The sequence below is a fragment of the Coregonus lavaretus genome (genome assembly GCF_964263955.1).
Source record: "Coregonus lavaretus genome assembly, chromosome: 10".
In the NCBI taxonomy this organism is placed as follows: Eukaryota; Metazoa; Chordata; class Actinopteri; order Salmoniformes; family Salmonidae; genus Coregonus; species Coregonus lavaretus.
This window is the reverse complement of record NC_139997.1, coordinates 54,530,469-54,551,165: the sequence shown is the minus strand read 5'-3', so window position 1 is coordinate 54,551,165 and position 20,697 is coordinate 54,530,469. Positions and strand designations below refer to the sequence as shown.

General features: G+C 43.0%; 1 protein-coding gene across 2 annotated transcripts; it reads right to left on the bottom strand.

Moving 5' to 3' along the window:
• Positions 1-365: 365 nt before the first annotated feature.
• On the bottom strand, positions 366-20,234 carry LOC311135621 (RNA-binding protein 27-like). Of its 2 annotated transcripts, none has more exons than XM_084169647.1 (21): positions 20,062-20,234; positions 19,214-19,332; positions 18,929-19,056; positions 18,730-18,812; positions 18,273-18,469; positions 17,179-17,481; positions 16,077-16,307; positions 13,146-13,310; positions 11,851-11,997; positions 11,391-11,535; positions 10,962-11,145; positions 10,510-10,731; positions 10,241-10,372; positions 9,967-10,095; positions 9,782-9,856; positions 8,022-8,183; positions 6,131-6,235; positions 3,607-3,807; positions 3,300-3,383; positions 3,065-3,184; positions 366-2,941 (listed from the first exon to the last, which is right to left on the bottom strand). In XM_084169647.1, the coding sequence occupies exons 1-21, from the start codon at positions 20,118-20,120 to the stop codon at positions 2,861-2,863; spliced, it is 3,072 nt and encodes a 1,023-aa protein (XP_084025773.1). In that variant the 5' UTR covers positions 20,121-20,234; the 3' UTR covers positions 366-2,860. The 2 variants fall into 2 exon arrangements, with proteins under 2 accessions (XP_084025773.1, XP_084025774.1); XM_084169648.1 differs by having other exon boundaries at positions 10,241-10,369.
• Between the last annotated feature and the right edge of the window lie 463 nt (positions 20,235-20,697).

Below are 20,697 nucleotides of genomic sequence, written 5' to 3'. Positions count from 1 at the left end.
GCTGTCATGTACAGAAAGATGTGCAACATTGCTCAACCAAAAATAGCATGAAATCCATGTGATAAATAACAAAAGTGTCATCAAATCTAGCTGTCACTAGGTGCCAGTAGGAGGGATTTTTGACATTAAAATAAGTCCCTCCTTGTTGCTTAGAGTAAGTAAATAAATAATATTGTGCCAATGTAAGACATGTAGGACTAGGGCATTAGGGACCTGACAGTGTTAGGTACCAGTCTAAACAGACAGCATTGCTGTATCAGCATGGAAATTATTCTAGTAGTTTAGTTTAAAACCACTGATTATCAGTGATATAATATAATCCAGTATCTATACTAAAGGAAGGACACAACACAGGTTTTGAAGGTAATCTTTTTTTTGGAATGGTTTCTCTCGCATCTTCCCAATGTTGAAATTTGGTTTCAATTTTTTTTACTTTTTCAAATTATTTAAATTATTTTGTATTTTGTTCCTTTTCAGATCACCCCATTCCTCCATGTTTATTGGTAAAAGCAAACATGCTAGTGAGTTAGAAATCCATTTTACAAACAGAATAAATCAAAAATACATACACTTCCTGCAAATATAAACAGTAACAAAACCAAAAAAATATTCTTCCAATAAGTGTTTTACATTTTACACTACCATGTCATAGTAGCATCCACAAGGTAGTACAAACATGGGGAGAAAATCCTCAAAGCAACTTCAGAAATCTCACTGAAGTAATAGTCCTGCCATTAGATTTGTCCTTTTGAAGTTATCCAGCAAAGGACTGTTCATATGTTGCTGTGAAATATGCAATCCAAACAGGAGAAGCCCATAGCAAACAAGATTGAGGGTACTGTGCAGTGAAAAATGATACTTTCTTATTCTCTGCATTGTCATTATAGAGCAGGGCTCTCCAACCCTGTTCCTGGAGAGCTACCGTCCTGTAGGTTCTCACTCCAACCCTAATCAAGCGCACCCAATTCTAATAATCACCTGGTTGATAAGCTGAATCCTACAGGAGGATAGCTCTCCAAGAACGGGGTTGGAGAACCCTGTATTAGAGTCTGACTGTCATCCCTTTCTCACATTCCTATGGGCTTTTTATCCATCTCCAAAAATAAATACGTTGTGACCTAACTGATTTAAAAGTGTCATGCTGATATAAAGTTAACGCCAAGCCTCACGCTGATGGGGATGAGGCAAAGTCTGGAGAGGAGTCCAAGAGTAAGCCTCGTGCTTTCCCATTGCTCTAATCTCCTACACTTTCCCAATACGACTGCAAAATGAACAGGGGTCAAAATCTTATAGGGGCTATGGCAACATGACCGTTTTCAGCGCTTACATTGAATTCAATGGTCTATTCTTTGAGTTACAACAGGGAGGTCCTGGCCAAATTTGAAAGCATAAGATGCTATAGGGTTCAATATCTATACTTCAGGGGCATCTATAACAAATGTCAGTTCTCACTCTCTTTAAGAAATGTCAATACAGTATGTCAGGACAAATAATACAAATATAGCTTTTTTCATCAATTATACACATACATACAAGAGTTGATGTTAGCACATTCAGAGCCACCAACATTTCTCCACTTGCAGGGCGGTATGGGGAGCTCCTCACTAATTAACATTAGGTGCCTCGCTTACATCGAAATGGATTAACTGCTGATGAATGTAAAATAAGATCAGAAACTGTGTATGGAAACAATCAATCTGTTACAAATGACTGGTTATTTGACAACTCTCTCCAAACCATGCATTTTCCTTGAAGATTAATCCTGGCAGAGATGAGTTGGTAAGAATGTGTCTTTATGTTATGTGAAGTGCCGCCACAAGGGTTGGTTAAAAACAAACCTACGTTAAATAAGCAGAGTAAGTACTCCTGCTTGAAAATAATATGGGACCTCTTTTCCTGACAATTTCAACATTCATTCAAATGACTAAAAATGGAAAACAAGTATCAACAAAGTAAATCCTATTGCAAACATTTACAAAATGTACAAAAGAAAATAACAAACCTAGTAAAAATTCAGCATTCTGCTGATTATGTAAGGCAAAATTATATATAAATCAAATGTTCAGTACACATTCAAACACCATTGTCTACAGATCTCCAACACGTTTGACAATAGATGACTAGCTCCTCATCCAAAGATGTCTTTGGTCTCAGATGACTAAGACGAGATGACTTGGGAAAAGAGAAAACAGAGAGTTGTTACACACCATCTCAAAAGTGCGTAATAGTCTTGGTGTTCTTATGTACATAAAGTGGCACCACACATTTAGTCGACAACAAAATACTCATGGGAATATCAATTGTATCTCTGAATTCAAGATGGAGGTTGTATCTAATTTGCAAGGGCATTTCAACAGGTGACGCTAATGCATTCTGTAAACTTAGTGATCTCTGCTGTAGAACAAGACGGTGGCGTGGCCCATCCCTGGACTGAGGACCTTGAGCCTCAAAATTATAGACAACATTAGCCAAACGAGGGAGAAGGAAACCATATCTTAAATATATATAAAAATACCTAGCTATTCACAGTAGTCACAAATGTTGTGCGTTACTGATATTATCTAGTAACCACATCGAAACATACATACATCTCCTATTAATAACGGTTTCGATTTTTATCTCCGCAAAAGTGAGATTCGTATAATTATTCAGATGTTTGAAGACATACAAAACAGTCTACCTTTTCAAGCTTCACACATATCATTAAAGTAACTGCTTTCTCTCATAAGAGTCCTTCATTCTTCAGTCTCAAAATACTGGAAATCGCTAAAAAATAACAAGTGATTTCGTCAAATCGGCTTGAATTAGTTGTCAAAAAATAAAGTCACTCCCATGAAAAAGTGTGAAGTTCGTATTGCCTTCATCGCCTCCATGAACGACTCTCGTACTCGTCATCCTCATCGTCGTCTTCCTCCATGAGCAGGTAGGGGCTGACTTCCTCCTGGAGGAATGAAATGAAAGAACACAGTCATCAGTTCATTGAATTATGATTTATTAACATGGCACGGTTTTCTAAATGCTATAATAACGGGAAATGTATTGGGAGAGATGTATAGTAACGTACCTTATTGGCCTCATCCTTCAACGACGACTCCTCAGGTTCTGTGGACACGGATGGAGTCTTCGGCTTGTGCCATGAAATCTGTAGAATGCGACCTTTGAACTTTGCTCCTTGGTTTGCAGCCTATAACGTGAAAATGATCATGAAGGGTGAAATTCAATTCAAACTTGTGATAAGTCTGTTCTAAAGGCATCAAAATGTTACTAGCTGCTGTGCGTGTCATATCTGCAGGACATACATTCTCAGCTTCACTCCGGGTCTTGAACGTCATGACAACGCTGGTAGCATCCTGATCATGGAGCTCCTCTATCTCACCAAATTTCTGTGACAAAGACAAGAATACCAAACAGCCGTAAGTGCCAGTGGAAACTCCTTTACACATCTTCTCAGGTGGAAGCATTGTTTTTACTACTATAACAATTCATACTTTGTCCCACTGGATGAGTTCTAGCTCTGACTTTTCAATGTTAAAATAAGCAGTTTTGGGGAAACCATGCAACTAGCTGGATAGGATATGATAAGATGTTATGGTTGTATTTCCTTACCACAAAGTGAGGCATCAGCTCCTCCTTCTCTTCCTGTGTGACTCCCATGATGGCGATGGCCCGGGGCCTGTGGTCCACCACCATGAGATTGCCCCCTCCTCTGCGTCCCCGTCCCCTGCCCCTTCCTCGGCCCCTGCCCCTGACGCCTACTGGATCGTCCACCTTCCCCCGCCCGGTCGGTATCAAGCCCAACCGAATGGCCTAGGAAAACACAGCCAACAAGGTCATCAGATCCACAGCTACTGTCCATTCCTCAACAACACACAACACGAGGTATCACTTAGCACTAGTAGGAGACTACCACAGAGCCAGATGCGGAACCAAGAAAGCCGGCTGTGCCACCTGGCATGTCCTCACCAAACAGTGCCACGCAGCGTCAGTATCTAGGAAGAAAATGTTGTGCCACTCAGAACAAGTGTCCCCACAGGTCTGGTGAAAATGTATTCACTCGCTAACTGTAAGTCGCTCTGGATAAGAGTGTCTTGTAAATGACTAAAATGTAAAATGTATCCATCTTTAATGACTCCAAGGGAATATGGCCCAGCAGGCTGATTGTGGTGGCCCTGATGGCTTGGGTCGGCAGGTAGCATAGTGGTTAAGGGCATTGGGCCAGTAAACAAAAGGTCGCTAGTTCGAATCCCCGAGCTGACTAGGTGAAAAGTCTGTATCCTTGAGCAAGGCACTTAACCCTAATTGCTCCTGTAAGTGGCTCTGGATAAGAGTCTGCTAAATGACTGAAATGTAAAAATGGAGCAGAGCGACAACACTCCTCCTTCCCCAGCCCTCCTCCTTCCCCAGCCCTCCTCCTTCCCCAGAAATCTACACACGATACCCAATAATGACAAAGCGAAAACAGGTTTTTCGAAATTTTTGCACATTTATTAAACATATGTAAATAAGGTATTTGTTTTGTAAGTATTCAGACCCTTTGCTATGAGACTCGAAACTGAGATCAGGTGCATCCTGTTTCCATTGATCATCCTTGAGATTTTTCTACAACTTGATTGGAGTCCACCTGTGGTAAATTCAAGCCATGAGGTCAAAGGAATTTTCCGTAGAGCTCCGAGACAGGATTGTGTCGAGGCACAGATCTGGGAAAGGGTACCAAAACATTTCTGCAGCATTGAAGGTCCCCAAGAACACAGTGACCTCCATCATTCTTAAATGGAATAAGTTTGGAACCACAAGACTCTTCTTAGACCAAACTGCGCAATCGGGGGAGAAGTGCCTTGGTCAGGGAGGTGACCAAGAACCTGATGGTCACTCTGACACAGCTCTAGAGTTCCTCTGTGGAGATGGGAGAACCTTCCAGAAGGACAACCATCTCTGCAGCACTCCATCGATGAGGCCTTTATGGTAGTGGCCAGATGGAAGCCACTCCTCAGTAAAAGGCACATGACAGCCTGCTTGGAGTTCGCCAAAAGGTATCCAAAGACTCTCAGACCACCACAAGATTTTCTGGTCTGATGAAACCAAGATTCAACTCTTTGGCCTGAATGCCAAGCGTCACGTCTGGAGGAAACCTGGCACCATCCCTACGGTGAAGCATGGTGGTGGCAGCATCATGCTGTGGGGTTGTTTTTCAGCGGCAGTGACTGGGAGACTAGTCAGGATCGAGGCAAAGTATTTCGCTACACCCGCAACAACATCTGCTAAATATGTGTATGTGACCAACAACATTTTATTTGATGAACAGAGAAAAGTACAGAGAGATCCTTGATGAAAACCTGCTCCAGTGCGCTCAGGACCTCAGACTGGGGCGAAGGTTCACCTTCCAACAGGACAACAACCCTAAGCACACAACCAAGACAACGCAGGAGTGGCTTCGGGACAAGTCTCTGAATGTCCTTGAGTGGCCCAGCCAGAGCCCGGACTTGAACCTGATCGAACATCTCTGGAGAGACCTGAAAATAGCTGTGCAGCAACGGTCCCCATCCAACCTGACAGAGCTTGAGAGGAAGTGCAGAGAAGAATGGGAGAAACTACCCAAATACAGGTGTGCCAAGCTTGTAGCGTCATACCCAAGAAGACTTGAGGCTGTAATTGCCGCTAAAGGTGCTTCAACAAAGTACTGAGTAAAGGGTCTGAATACTTATGTAAATGTGATCTGTTTTTTATTTTTAATAAATTAGCAAAAAATGTCTAAAAACCTGTATTTGCTTTGTCATTATGGGGTATTGTGTGTAGATTGATGAGGGGGGGAAAAAACGCAATTCAATCAATTTTAGAATAAGGCTGTAACCTAACAAAATGTGGAAAAAGTCAAGGGGTCTGAATACTTTCCAAAGGCACTGTATGTGACTAGCAGCAGACAAGAGAGTAGCTGTGGGGCAAGGCATACGTTCACATCCAAGGTGATGCCCTGTTGCTCGCTTCAGACCATTCTTCTAAAAGGTTGCAAATTTTTTGGAGTTGTCTAGTCTGCCACTAGTATTTCAGTATGCCAGAACACTGCCACATTCCAGACATGGTCATTAGTGCTAGAGAGAGGACTTCCGAAAGTATGGATGCCCTGTCTACCCACCTCAACCTGCAGCTGACCCAGTTTCTGCTTCAGGTCTGTCGTGTCCTCTCCAGAACTCATTTTCTTGTGGAAATCAAGCTCTGCATCCAGAAGCTCCTTTTGTTTCTGAGGGAAAGCACAAATCAAACAGAGCCATTGATATTACGTTTGGATTTCCACAATGCTTGCACTACATTGTCTAAGCAAATACTGTATATGGCGGTGATGGCGCAATAAAGTAATACAGCCCCATATGATATGGACATACAGTGGGGAAAAAAAGTATTTAGTCAGCCACCAATTGTGCAAGTTATCCCACTTAAAAAGATGAGAGAGGCCTGTAATTTTCATCATAGGTACACGTCAACTATGACAGACAGATTGAGATTTTTTTCTCCAGAAAATCACATTGTAGGATTTTTAATGAATTTATTTGCAAATTATGGTGGAAAATAAGTATTTGGTCACCTACAAACAAGCAAGATTTCTGGCTCTCACAGACCTGTAACTTCTTCTTTAAGAGGCTCCTCTGTCCTCCACTCGTTACCTGTATTAATGGCACCTGTTTGAACTTGTTATCAGTATAAAAGACACCTGTCCACAACGTCAAACAGTCACACTCCAAATTCCACTATGGCCAAGACCAAAGAGCTGTCAAAGGACACCAGAAACAAAATTGTAGACCTGCACCAGGCTGGGAAGACTGAATCTGCAATAGGTAAGCAGCTTGGTTTGAAGAAATCAACTGTGGGAGCAATTATTAGGAAATGGAAGACATACAAGACCACTGATAATCTCCCTCGATCTGGGGCTCCACGCAAGATCTCACCCCGTGGGGTCAAAATGATCACAAGAACGGTGAGCAAAAATCCCAGAACCACACGGGGGGACCTAGTGAATGACCTGCAGAGAGCTGGGACCAAAGTAACAAAGCCTACCATCAGTAACACACTACGCCGCCAGGGACTCAAATCCTGCAGTGCAAGACGTGTCCCCCAGCTTAAGCCAGTACATGTCCAGGCCCGACTGAAGTTTGCTAGAGTGCATTTGGATGATCCAGAAGAGGATTGGGAGAATGTCATATGGTCAGATGAAACCAAAATAGAACTTTTTGGTAAAAACTAAACTCGTCGTTTTTGGAGGACAAAGAATGCTGAGTTGCATCCAAAGAACACCATACCTACTGTGAAGCATGGGGGTGGAAACATCATGCTTTGGGGCTGTTTTTCTGCAAAGGGACCAGGACGACTGATCCGTGTAAAGGAAAGAATGAATGGGGCCATGTATCGTGAGATTTTGAGTGAAAACCTCCTTCCATCAGCAAGGGCATTGAAGATGAAACGTGGCTGGGTCTTTCAGCATGACAATGATCCCAAACACACTGCCCGGGCAACGAAGGAGTGGCTTCGTAAGAAGCATTTCAAGGTCCTGGAGTGGCCTAGCCAGTCTCCAGATCTCAACCACATATAAAATCTTTGGCGGGAGTTGAAAGTCCGTGTTGCCCAGCGACAGCTCCAAAACTTCACTGCTCTAGAGGAGATCTGCATGGAGGAATGGGCCAAAATACCAGCAAGTGTGTGAAAACCTTGTGAAGACTTACAGAAAACGTTTGACCTGTGTCATTGCCAACAAAGGGTATATAACAAAGTATTGAGAAACTTTTGTTATTGACCAAATACTTATTTTCCACCATAATTTGCAAATAAATTCATAAAAAATCCTACAATGTGATTTTCTGGATTTCTTTTTCTCATTTTGTCTGTCATAGTTGACGTGTACCTATGATGAAAATTACAGGCCTCTCATCTTTTTAAGTGGGAGAACTTGCACAATTGGTGGCTGACTAAATAATTTTTTCCCCCACTGTATCTGTATATATGGATATATATCATGCTGAAACATGTAGACTCACATCTATCTTGGTCTTGGACTGGGCTGTTGAGTGGGAAGCTGGGTTCATCTCGTTCTGGAGCTGGGAGATCTTGTCAGTCAGATCCTTTAGAGTCTTCATAAGGTTGGCCCTCTCCTCTGGCTTCAATGTGGCCCGGTTCTTTTCAAGTCTCTTGATTAGAGCCTATAGGAGGAACGCCATGAGATTGACTAATCAGTGCTAGACAAGCAGGGTATTCAGCACAACACACAGGCTCTTTTGGTCTTACTGGTGTCCTTGGTTTTGATAGTGAATGGACAACGTGATGATGATCACTGCATGTGGCTCATGTACAAATCTAAAATGGAAGGTGGTGGTGGTATCCTTTAAATTATTAACTACACTGATCAAAAATATCATATCAACGGAACATGCAACAATTTCAAAGATTAACCAGTTATAAGGAAAATCAGTCAATTTAAATAAATTAATTAGGCCCTAATCTATGGATTTCACATGACTGGGAATACAGATATGCATCTGTTGGTCACAGATACCTTAAGAAAAAAAGGTAAGGGCTTGGATCAGAAAACCAGTCAGTATCTGGTGTGACCACCATTTGCCTCATGCAGCGCGATACATCTTTGCATAGAGTTGATCAGGCTGTTGATTGTGGCCTGTGGAATGTTGTCCCACTCCTCTTCAATGGCTGTGCGAAGTTGCTGAATATTGGCAAGAACTGGAACACGCCATCGTACACGTCGATCCAGAGCATCCCAAACGTGCTCAATGGGTGTACAGGTCCTTGCGAAATGGGGCCGTGCAATATCATGCTGAAACATGAGGCGATGGCAGCGAATAAATGGCACAATGGGCCTCAGGATCTCATCATTCAAATTGCCAACGATAAAATGCTATTGTATTCATTGTCCGTAGCTTATGCCTGCCCATACCATAACCCCACCATGGGGCACTCTGTTCATAACGTTGACATCAGCAAACCGCTCGCCCACACAACAACATGGTCTGCCATCTGCCTGGTACAGTTGAAACCGGAATTCATCCGTGAAGAGCACACTTCTCCAGTGTGCCAGTGGCCATCGAAGGTGAGCATTTGGCCACTGACGTCGGTTACAACGGCGAACTGCAGTCAGGTCAAGACCCCGTGACGAATACGAGCACGCAGATGAGCCTCCCTGAGACGGTTTCTGACAGTTCGTGCAGAAATTATTTGGTTGTGGAAACCCAGTTTCATCAGCTGTATGGGTGGCTGGTCTCAGACGATCCCGCAGGTGAAGAAGCAGGATGTGGAGGTCATGGGTTGGCGTGGTTACACGTGGTCTGTGGTTGTGAGACCGGTTGGACGTATTACCAAATTCTCTAAAACGACGTTGGAGGCGGCTTATGGTAGAGAAGTGAACATTACATTATCTGACAACAGTTGCACGCTCCCTCAAAACTTCAGACATATGTGGCATTGTTTTGTGTGACAAAACTGCACATTTTAGAATGGCTTTTTATTGTCCCCAGCACAAGGTGCACCTGTGTAATGATCATGCTGTTTAATCAGCTTCTTGATATGCCACACCTGTCAGGTGGATGGATTATCTTGGCAAAGGAGAAATGCTCACTAACAGGTATGTAAACAGATTTGTGCACAACATTTTAGATAAATACGCTTTTTGTGCATACGGAACATTTCTGGGATATTTTATTTCAGCTCATGAACAATGGGACCAACACTTTACATGTTGGGCTTATATTTTTGTTCAGTATATATGTAATATAAGCAACCATCTTACCTTCTGGCATTCAATCTGCTTCTCAAGCATCTCCTGCTTCTTTTTCCTCATGTCCTGTTGCAACTTCAATGTCTCCTGAACCAAGAACAAACCACACAATTGAATAGAGTGGAATTTTGATCTTTGTATCAAAGGTGATGAAACACTGAAGGTTATTCAAAATGCTGACGGCAGAAATGACTTGCCTGCTTCTTTTTCAAGACCTCCAGTGCTTCAAGTGCTTTGGCAGTTTTACCAAGTGACTTGGACGTTGCCTTGAGGACTGTGGACATGTAGGGTCCCTTCTGAAGGGCCCCAGAGGAGGAGAGGAGTGCCTAGGAGAGAAAGAGACAAACAGACCTTTTGATTACTACCTTACCCCCCGTGTCAATCCACTTTCTTTACCGTCATACAACACCATGCTGTAGACCTGCATAGGGGCAGACTCAGACCCACAGAGCATAAGATCTGACTGCTTACCACTGCAGGGTCTGCGCTGGGGTGCAGGGCGGCCAGTTTGCCCCCGGCCACAGCCCCAACACCTTGGCAATGTTTGGGCACCATCTTATTATTCAGCACATAGGCCCCGGGACTGTGCTGCTTTATCACCTGCTGGTTTATACAGAAAGATAAAAGTAATAACATGAATGATGATCACTGCTGACCTGGAACTTAGAACTTCTCTGTTCAAAACCAAAACTGCTGGTTGAATGAATGGTTTTTGCAGTAGTCACAAGTGCGCTGTTCACCTTGTGGACGTTGGGTTGCTGCTGCCCCATGGCAGAGCTCTGGCTCGGTCCGTCCCCCTGACCCATGCCCTGTCCTTGCTGCTGGGTGTTGGCCTCACGGTGCCAGTACACACGGATGAAGCGGTTGTTGAGCACCGCCTCAGTGCTGGAGATGGCCCGCCGTGCCTCCTCGTTGGCTGTGTACTGGATCAGAGCTGCCTCTGGGTCGCCACCAAATACCACCTATTGGAGACGGGACGGGAGGAGACAGGTCAGAGGACATAAAGGTAGTAGTGATGAAGGCAAGCAGGTTTGTCCTTGATTACCCTCGAAAGTACGTAGACGCCCTAACATTTATTGATCTAAAAAGTTCCTGTTTTTAGTGGCACAAATTATATCAAGGAATTGTGAGTAAAAGTGCTGTCGATAAAAAAAGCAAATGAAATAGTCAACTACAGTCATGTTACTCTTACCTGAATATTTACGATGGTACCAAACTTGCTAAAGTGCTCATTCAATTTGGTGATGTTGTTGAGATCTCGGGGGATTTTGCGAACTTCCAGCCTAGTGTTGACATAGTGATTCTTCTTGGGGAAGCCCCCGTGTTGGGGCTTGTTGTTGGGGAAGTTGAGTTGGTTGTTGGCCTGGTAGTTTGACCTGGAAGAGAATGACACACAGACGTGAGTGACAGGGCAGAGGAGCCATTGACAGTGATCTGTGAGGTCAGAGGTGGTCTATAGGGGAAGTGAAGCAGAGTTTGGGTCAAGTAACAAGTCATCTAAATTCAGGACATTCATTGTACTCATACGGAGGAACGTCAAATAAAATAAAAACTGCCATTAAACTGGAATCACCCACAACTCTGCAGTGGTGGAGGATGGCCCCTGTGTGTGTTCTCTTACTTGTCCATCCAGGGTTTTTTGGGCAGCGGGCCCTCTATGGGCCCCAGGGGCCTCTTCCTGCTCTCCTGCTCTGTGTTGCTGTATCGGGACACACTGCTGGGAACACTGGCCACTGCCGGCTCTGTCTGGATCACTATGTTAGCTGCTGGGAAAAGGAGAAAAAGTCAGTCAGTCATAATGACACAGCTAGAATCTGGACCGCTGTGTCTGGATGACAATAAGGATATGTAAAGTGATTCTAGCTGTGCATGGCTTTTTTCTAAGATCCTAGTCTGGTTCGAGTTGTTTGATCATGTTCTCCAAATTCATTAAAATAGCTGTAACTTCTCCATATGGAACTCTTCTCATGTTTAGTATTGGTTAGGAGCAGAGGAAAAGCCCAATAAATAACTAAAGTGACTCTGTTCAGTACAAGGGATAGATTCATTAAAGTGGGACAGGATACACCCACATGTGATACCTCTGGATCCCTGGCCGTCTCCGGAAGTGAGGCCAATCAGGTTGGGTCTCTGGGTCTGGATGCGGGGGATGAACTGCCTGTACTGGGGCCGGCTGGCTGCTGTGATGCCTGGAGACTCTGGGTTGTAGCCCTCTGGGTCGTAATTATCTGGCAACACAAGGGATGGGACACATCATTAGAAGAACTAAAAACAGCATTTCACACAGTGGAGAGTGAGACAATTCCCAAATAGGCATATCTATAAAAACAACACCTACTTTAACTGTATGTATATATGCATGTATGTATATGTTGGATACACTAGAAGGAAAAACTAAGTATGGTTATACTACTGCGCTCAAAATTATAAAGTCTGATTTTGCTATAGAATAGGCAATGGCTTGGGACTGTCAAGAATGCATGTTCTAAACTGAAGCATGGAGACACCCAGAGCAAGTAAAATATATAAATATATACAGTACCAGTCAAAAGTTTGGACACACCTACTCATTCAAGGGTTTTTCTTTATTTTTACTATTTTCTACATTGAGAATGCCATGAGTGTGCAAAGCTGTCATCAAGGCAAAGGGTGGCTACTTTGAAGAAACTCAAATATATTTTGATTTGTTTAACACTTTTGGTTACAACATGATTCCATATGTGTTTTTTCATAGTTTTGATGTCTTCACTATTATTCTACAATGTAGAAAATTGTAAAAAATAAAGAAAAACCCTGGAATGAGTAGGTATGTCCAAACTTTTGACTGGTACTGTATATATATTTTTAATTAAGAGCAGAGAAATGCACTGCATTTAATTCATTTCCTCACTTACGTGGGCAGGATTAGTCAAATAGAGTTAACACTTATCTAACGTGCACCTTACCGCACCAACAGTAGATGTTCAGTTCAGAAATAGTGTGACCCTCTGGTCAGAATATGTTACTGCACCCTAAAGAAATGACTAGATCATGCTGGCCAGGCAGTAGGACACAAAAACAAAACTAACACCACCACTCAAAAAATGAAATAATTCGCAACACGTGAATTAACCATGTGACCATAAACATTTTAAACCAATATAATTTCTCTGTCTTTCCTCACTTACTACAGCCAAACTGAACAATACCAATTTGTAAGTCGCTCTGGATAAGAGCGTCTGCTAAATGACGTAAATGTAAATGTAAATACCATTTGGTTCACATGGATTTGAAAGTCAATGTATGTCAAAGAAAACAAACTGACAAAAAGTAAAATAATTTGGGAGTTATGCTTAAAAATACCACTTTGCCAATTGAGAAAATCACAGCTGCTTACATTCTGACTGAGAATATTGGGGGTGTAGAGAGACGGAAGAAGATGGAGGAGGAGGTTGTGGAGGAAGAGGAGGTGGTCCCACTCCAGGCGGTCCCAGAGAGGAGGCAGAACTCGTCCCTGAGTGGTTGGGAGTATCTATCCCACTTGCTGGTATTAATAGGGACCCTATGGGAGATACAATTCCAAGCTGAACCCAGCTAATACTAGACACAAGCCATTTACTTAATAAACTCTTAAACAGAATAGGCTAGGTAAAGTACAGACAGGCAGTATAGGGGTAAGACAACAACAAAGACAGCCGTTTCTCTGAGGTGTGTATCTACACTGAACAAAAATATAAATGCAACATTACATTTACATTTTAGTCATTTAGCAGATGCTCTTATCCAGAGCGACTTACAGTTAGCACATACATTATTTTATCCAACCCACAACCCTGGCGTTGCAAACGCCATGCTCTACCAACTGAGCTACATCCCCTGCCGGCCATTCCCTCCCCTACCCTGGACGACGCTGGGCCAATTGTGCGCTGCCCCATGGGTCTCCCGGTCGCGGCCGGCTACGACAGAGCCTGGACGCAACAATTTCAAAGATTTTACTGAGTTATAGTTCATATAAGGAAATCAGTCAATTGAATGAACATTCTATTCTCTGGAAAACAGCTCTGGTGGACATTCCTGCAGTCAGCATGCCAATTGCACGCTCCCTCAAAACTTGAGACATCTGTGGCATTGTGTTGTGTGACAAAACTGCACATTTTAGAGTGGCCTTATATTGTCCCCAGCACAAGGAGCACCTGTGTAATGATCATGCTGTTTAATCAGCATCTTGATATGCACTGTGTAGCTCAGTTGGTAGAGCATGGCGCTAGCAACGCCAGGGTTGTGGGTTCGATTCCCACGGGGGGCCAGTATGAAAGAAAAAAAACATATGCACTCACTAACTGTAAGTCGTTCTGGATAAGAGCGTCTGCTAAATGACTAAAATGTAAATGTAAATATGCCACACCTGTCAGTTGGATGGATTATCTTGGCAAATGAGAAATGCTCACGAACAGGGATGTAAACCAATTTGTGCACAAAACTTTAGAGAAATAAGCTTTTTGTGCATATGGAACATTTCTGGGATCTTTTACTTCAGCTCATGAAACATTGGACCAACACATTACATGTTGCGTTTATATTTTTGTTCAATGTATGTAACACAACAAACAGTCCTTATGACATGCTATTTCTCAATTTAACAGGCAAGCCTTGAACTAGAGGTCCGCACGGGACTGATCTCTTCATCCAGCACACCTGCAGCTTTTCATACCCCATCCCACCCCACCAGCTGTCTTTCTGTCCAACTCCCACCCGCTACCGCAAGAACTGGTCCCAAACCCAACCGCAATCTTATTTTAGGCGTATGTGACGCAGCTCACGTGCCAGCCATGGTCCTAGCCATTTTGTGCCATATAGGCAATATCAAATGTGCAAAAATTACTTAAGAAATAAGTTAAATTACCAGAGATTCTCACGTGGCCCATTAAATGAGGCTATCTGTATTACTGGGCCGTATCAACCAATAACTACAATATTTTCATCCCAAAGTGGTCTGACCGCCTGCAGCATGAAAAATGCAGACCGCGCTGCAATGATCTCTGTCGGGACCCGCAGGCATACCGTGGGAATGAAGTCCTCTACCTTGAACAAATGGAAACGGCTTCCTACTCAATTATGTAAACCAGTGGTCACCAACCTTTTCTGAGTCAAGATCACTTTGAATCTAAATGCAAGCCGAGATCTACCGCTCAGAATTCTTTCAAAACCTGACTTAAAAAACATAAGCCTACGCAATAATAACCTATTAAAAACAGTTCTGTAGCAATGTGGTTTGTTGTAGGCTATATGCCCAATACATTATCACTGCATAGTGGCTATGCTTGAGTTGCCCTGCCAATGTTGTTCTATTTCAAAATTGTAGGTACTGTTTATGATTACACTGATAATAGATAATTTGTTGAGCATAATCATTTTTTATTTTACTGGACCGATGGCCTGCATCTGATGGTCAATCTGAGGGGAGGAAGAGAGCAGCAGTGAGGCTGCCTCTCACCCAACTCACCGTTGCGCCACGCTCCCTCCCTCCGCTGACAAAAGGGGACACAGTCTTCCAGCTGATGGCAAAACTCAAGTTGAAGTAGGGATAATGCGCATTTTATGGCTTATAAAATTGTTGAACGAAGTGTTGACAGTGCTGTATAACAACTTAAACATGAACTTACTAATAAAAACAGCAGTGCTTTGCTGTATTCGTTGAGTCTCTCTCTAGTCATGGTTTTAAAATCTCACAGTATCAACTTTGCTGTGCGCTTGAGACTTCTTTTTACAGTCTAGAAAACTGTGCAGACACGGTGATCTGAGCTATCCGATTGGCCAGCAGAAGGCCTATAGGTGCACTTGATTTACTCTCTGGGCCTGCCGGGTAGGCAGAGTTCCACCACCTTCAAACCCATGAAATGGTTCAAAATGGGAACACTTTGCCTTCCCGGCACTAGGACTGCTGAATCAAGTGCACCAACAGCATGAAGCGGAAAAAAAATAGGAACGCCAGGCTTTATCGAGGAACGCCTTGGAGATCGACCAGTCGATAACAGAGATATTTAGCTACATAAACAACAGGTCATTATTATAAAAGAGAATGGCTTCTCAATGACTTACCTGGTTAAATCAAGGCAAAATGTAAACAAACACCCATGCATCCTAAAATGACTCTCACCACACCAGGAGCTAAAGCTAGGGCCCTGGGTTTTTCCTAATCATGTGACCTGACCAGGAAAAACTCTTGGCCTTAGCCTATGTCAAACACTGACTGGTAAGCATTCGGAGGTCAGGAGTGATGCCCTAATTGGAGAGGGCATCATAGGAGAGACATGGTAACATTACTCACCAGGAGGAGGCATAGGGAAGATGCCCGGTGGGGGCGGCTGGCCGTGGGGGGGCATGGGCATCCTGATGGCAGGGGGCGGCTCGGTCATGGGTGGCATGGCCATACGGGCCGGTGGTGGCATGCCAGGTGGGGGAAACGGGATCATGGCAGGCAGCGTGACGTCGTCCACAATCAGAGGATCATTGCCGTGGTCAAAGGGACATAGATCACCACGCACACAGAAACCTTTCTCTGTGTAAGACGGAAAGGAAGATAGATGAAAATTGCATTAAAAATTATAAATTACATTCTTACCATAATTGCACTCAGCAAGATTATTTCCAATAATTGCTTTCCCCCCCCCAGTCATTACATTTCTTATATCAGCCCAAAATTAGATGCATCTGCTTTGCAACCTTTTTGTTTAGAGCTCCTGATAACATCCAGGCTATTCTCTGAACCCTCAAGGTGGGGCAGAGTGTGAAATATCGCTGCACTGTTGAGACTGTTGGATAAATATAAACAGTGTCCCCTTGGAGAAGCAGCTCTAAGCCTGATCTGCACCATCAGGGGAAGGATGGTCAACCTGGGTCATTAGTGGTGCTTTAAACCAGGCACACACGTACTGAGGGTTAGATTACAACCAACCTACTGCATTTAATTCATAAACAAACAATTGGCTGATCTGACTGTAAATATTTGTACAATTTGACTATTGTAGACAAGAGCTTAACTCTACAGATGAGGAACCTAGCACATACAATGATTAGAAGGCCATCTGAGGCCACCTGCTTCAATATTCAACATCCTTTCACAAGTTTTTTCATGTATATGCATTACATTAGAAACTATTTTGGATATGGATGAGTTAGTCTTTCAGTCATTAAAACAGAGATGTTTAGCTACATAAACAACAGGTCATTATTGAAAAGAGAATGGGTTCTCAATGACTTACCTGGTTAAATCAAGGCAAAAATAAAACCCAGATATTGTTGCTAGATAAACTGTAGGGCTAAGAGTCATAGGTAACATCTCATTTCATAATATCGACCTAAGATCAGAGTGAAGAGACAATTTCAGTTGATAAGTCTTTCCCCAGAATAACCCAGAGGTGAGCCCTTACCGTCGTAGTCGCGACAGCGGTGCTTAACTGAAGTGCTCTTGCTGAACGGCTTGCCCTCCCTGTGATTGGAATAGTAATTAGACCAGCTCTCCGTGGTGCTGTCGGGCAGGTGAGCAGGCGCTACCACGGTAACAGAGCTGGGGACAGCTTGGCCAGCGGAGGAGGGGAACGGGTGCTGCTGGGGGGTTGGCAGGAGAGGCGGAGGATGCTGGTGTTGCTGCTGCTGTTGGGTGCCCAGGGACCCAGAGGTGGAGTTGAAACTCTCAGGCTCCTTCCTCTCCACTTCAAACTTTGACCTGTAATCTGTTGAACATACAGACATAGAGAAAAGCTTTAACCCAAAGGTCACAATGTAAACTTAACATAACCCAGAACCAGTGGTGTAAAGTACTTAAGTAAAAAATACTTTGAAATACTACTTAAGTCGTTTTTGAGGGTATCTGTACTTTACTCTTCTAATTATATTTTTGACAACTTTTACTCCACTACATTCCTAAAGAAAATATGTACTTTTTACTCCCATACATTTTCCATGACAACCAAAAATACTCGTATCATTTCGAATGCTCATGCAGGACAGCAATATGGTCCAATTCACGCACCTATGAATATAACTTGTTGTAATCCCTACTGGAGTGTGCCTGTCTGTCCGTAAAATGAGAAACAAGAAAATTGTGTCGTCTGGTTTGCTTAATATAAAGAATTTAATGTATAGCATTTACTTTTACTCAAGTATGACAATGTAGTACTTTTTCCACCACTGTACATTTAAAGCCAGATACTTTTAGACTTACTCAAGTAGGATTTTACTGGGTGACTTTCACTTTTACTGGAGTCATTTTCTATTAAGGTATCACTTTTACTCAAGTATGACAATTTAGTACTTTTCCCACCACTGCCCAGAATTGAACATAATCCCTATTATGAGACATCCACACCACAGAGGATATTTAACGATAACCCCAGTACAAGTCCAATCAATAGGCTCATTTCTTTAATCTTGCCTCTTCTTAGAAAATAATTGTTTTCAACCTTTTGGGTTAACATTTGAAGTAAAGCAGATTTGTCCATGTCTGCGCCCCTGTGAGTCTCACCTCTCCCTCGGTTGTGCTCCTTGTCCCTGCTCTTGCCATGGCTCCCACTTCGGCTGCGGCTCCTGCTGCGACTGTAGCTGCGCCCACGAGAGTTGCCTCCGTGCCGGTCATGCCTCTCTCGGTGGGAATCTGTGCTTTTACCGTGGCGGTCCATGTCACGCCGCTTGCGGTCGTCTCGTCTGCGGTCATCGCGGCCCCTGTGTGGTCAGGCGATCAAGGCATGTTGGTTGGTCATTTAGCAGCACTTTTTATCCAGCACTGAACTTTTAATGGTAATCTGTACTATTGATGGTGACTAGCATTTCAACAACAAGACCTACATTGTGTGTCAAAGATCGTTAGACATAAGGGCCTAATTAAACCAACATCTTGACCTCCAGAGAGCTTCAACACTGTCAAGAGGTGAACTCACTGGAGAGCACCAGGAAATTAACAAAAACATAGATATCAGCCTTACCTTGATTCGTTGAAGTCAGAGCGGTTTCTCAGTGGACTTCTTCTCCTCCTATTATCCCCCCTATCCTCTTCTACATTTTCAGCCTTAAGATTAAGAAAATAACAATAATGAGCTATATGCCAACCATTAAAGACTGCGACATCATACATAATACAATGGAGAGGATTATGCATGAAGCCAGTACAACAAATGCCCTTACCTCCACAGCCTCCTGTTTTAGCACAGGGAGTTTGGTGTCCTCCTTGGGAACTTCCTTAGCAAGTGGATTACCCAAGTAGTTTTTGGTGGTCAAACATTCAAAGAGTTTATCAACAAACCCGGTGGTTTCTGCAATAGGGAAAGCGTCAAGGCATAACACTTTTATAAACATTTCTCTTGAATTATTTCAGACTATCATCATTCAGTCCCCTACATGTTTGCACAATGGAAATACTAGTTTATGTGATGCAAAACAACAATGACATTAATGAGTTGTGTAGCCTACCTTTTTGTAAGAAGACATCCAGTTGATCTGCACAAAGTGCTTTCAGCTCTTTCTCAGGTTTGTCCTTCTTTACCAAAGCCACAACATAGTTGGCTAAAGCAGAGGGGTCAGCATCACATCTGCAAAAGCAACATTATCCATATTGCTCAGAACAGGGTTTGTATCAGACAATATCTGTCAAGAATAATGTGTAACCAAGCCAAGAGGGTTCTAAGGACAGAAAGTTAGAGATGTTGAATTGAGGCAGTGGGTTAGACACTAATCTAACTCTACCTAACATATCTGCTAGCAATGACAACACACACTTATATAAACTGGGATGTCAGGCTTCCTAACTGGCTAGCTAGCTAGTTGGCTATAAATGCTAGACGTCACTACTAGCAGTGTATAGGGGTAGCTAAGCGACCTAAGCCACTACATTTACAACTATGCCAGCCTAGCTTATTCAATATCCTAAGAAGTTACCCATACATCACAAGCCACACTTGATGTGCAGTAGTAATATCAACGCTTCACGTTGATTGGGACGATGTTGATTGAGTTGAACTAGCCAACTTTAGTTAGCTGGTAGCCAGACAAAGTTAACTAGTTAGCTAGCTAAGCTTTCCAGCTGGCTAGTTAGCTAAATGTATTGCGGCAACGACACCAAACACATGTCTTAATGGGATTAGTGTTTACAATTTGCTCAACATACCGGATATGCATTACGTATAACGTCGTATAATGTACACCACAAACGTTCAATTGGTATTTGATTTGCCACATAGCAAGCTAGCAGTGGCGTAGCTAGCTAGCGTGCTAACTCGTGCAAACTAGCTAGCTAAATGTCGTTTCAATTCATCACTCACATTGGCTCCAGGAGTTTTGCGAGCCACGACTTCAAAGCTTCCACATTTTCTATGATCATCGTGAAAACGACTTAATAATAATGACTATAAGTTCAAGGTGTGTTGTGATATTCCTACTTTCATCGTCTATAAATGTATATTAAGCTTAGGCCTTCACTAATCACTTCCCTTGCAGGTCGGACGAATTGCTTTACGTTCAAACACAGACATGGCAACATAACGTCCCTTGCTATCTTGGATCCTTGGGACGTCCCAACTCTGACGTTACCCCCATTGAAATTGAAATTGTAAATGATTAAGGTTAGGGTTTGATAAGGATTAAGGTAAGGTTTAGAGATGGGTTAGGGTTAGGTTTAAGTTTAGGTTATGGACGTCCCAAGGATTCCAGATAGCACTAACCGCAACATAACGGGCATGTCGTAAACCAATCAGCTGGCCAAGCCAAGGGGTTGTCACTAGTTATCACAGTCACACGGTCTATATCGTAAAAATGTATGAAAACAATAAAATAGCTTTTTGGTCTTAATTTAAGGTTAGGGTTGGGTTTAGCTATTTGTAGATGCGGTAACTAGTGACGACCAAGCCAAGGGGTAATCATCATTCTACTTTTGTAGGATTTCTCTGTAGTTTTGCAAA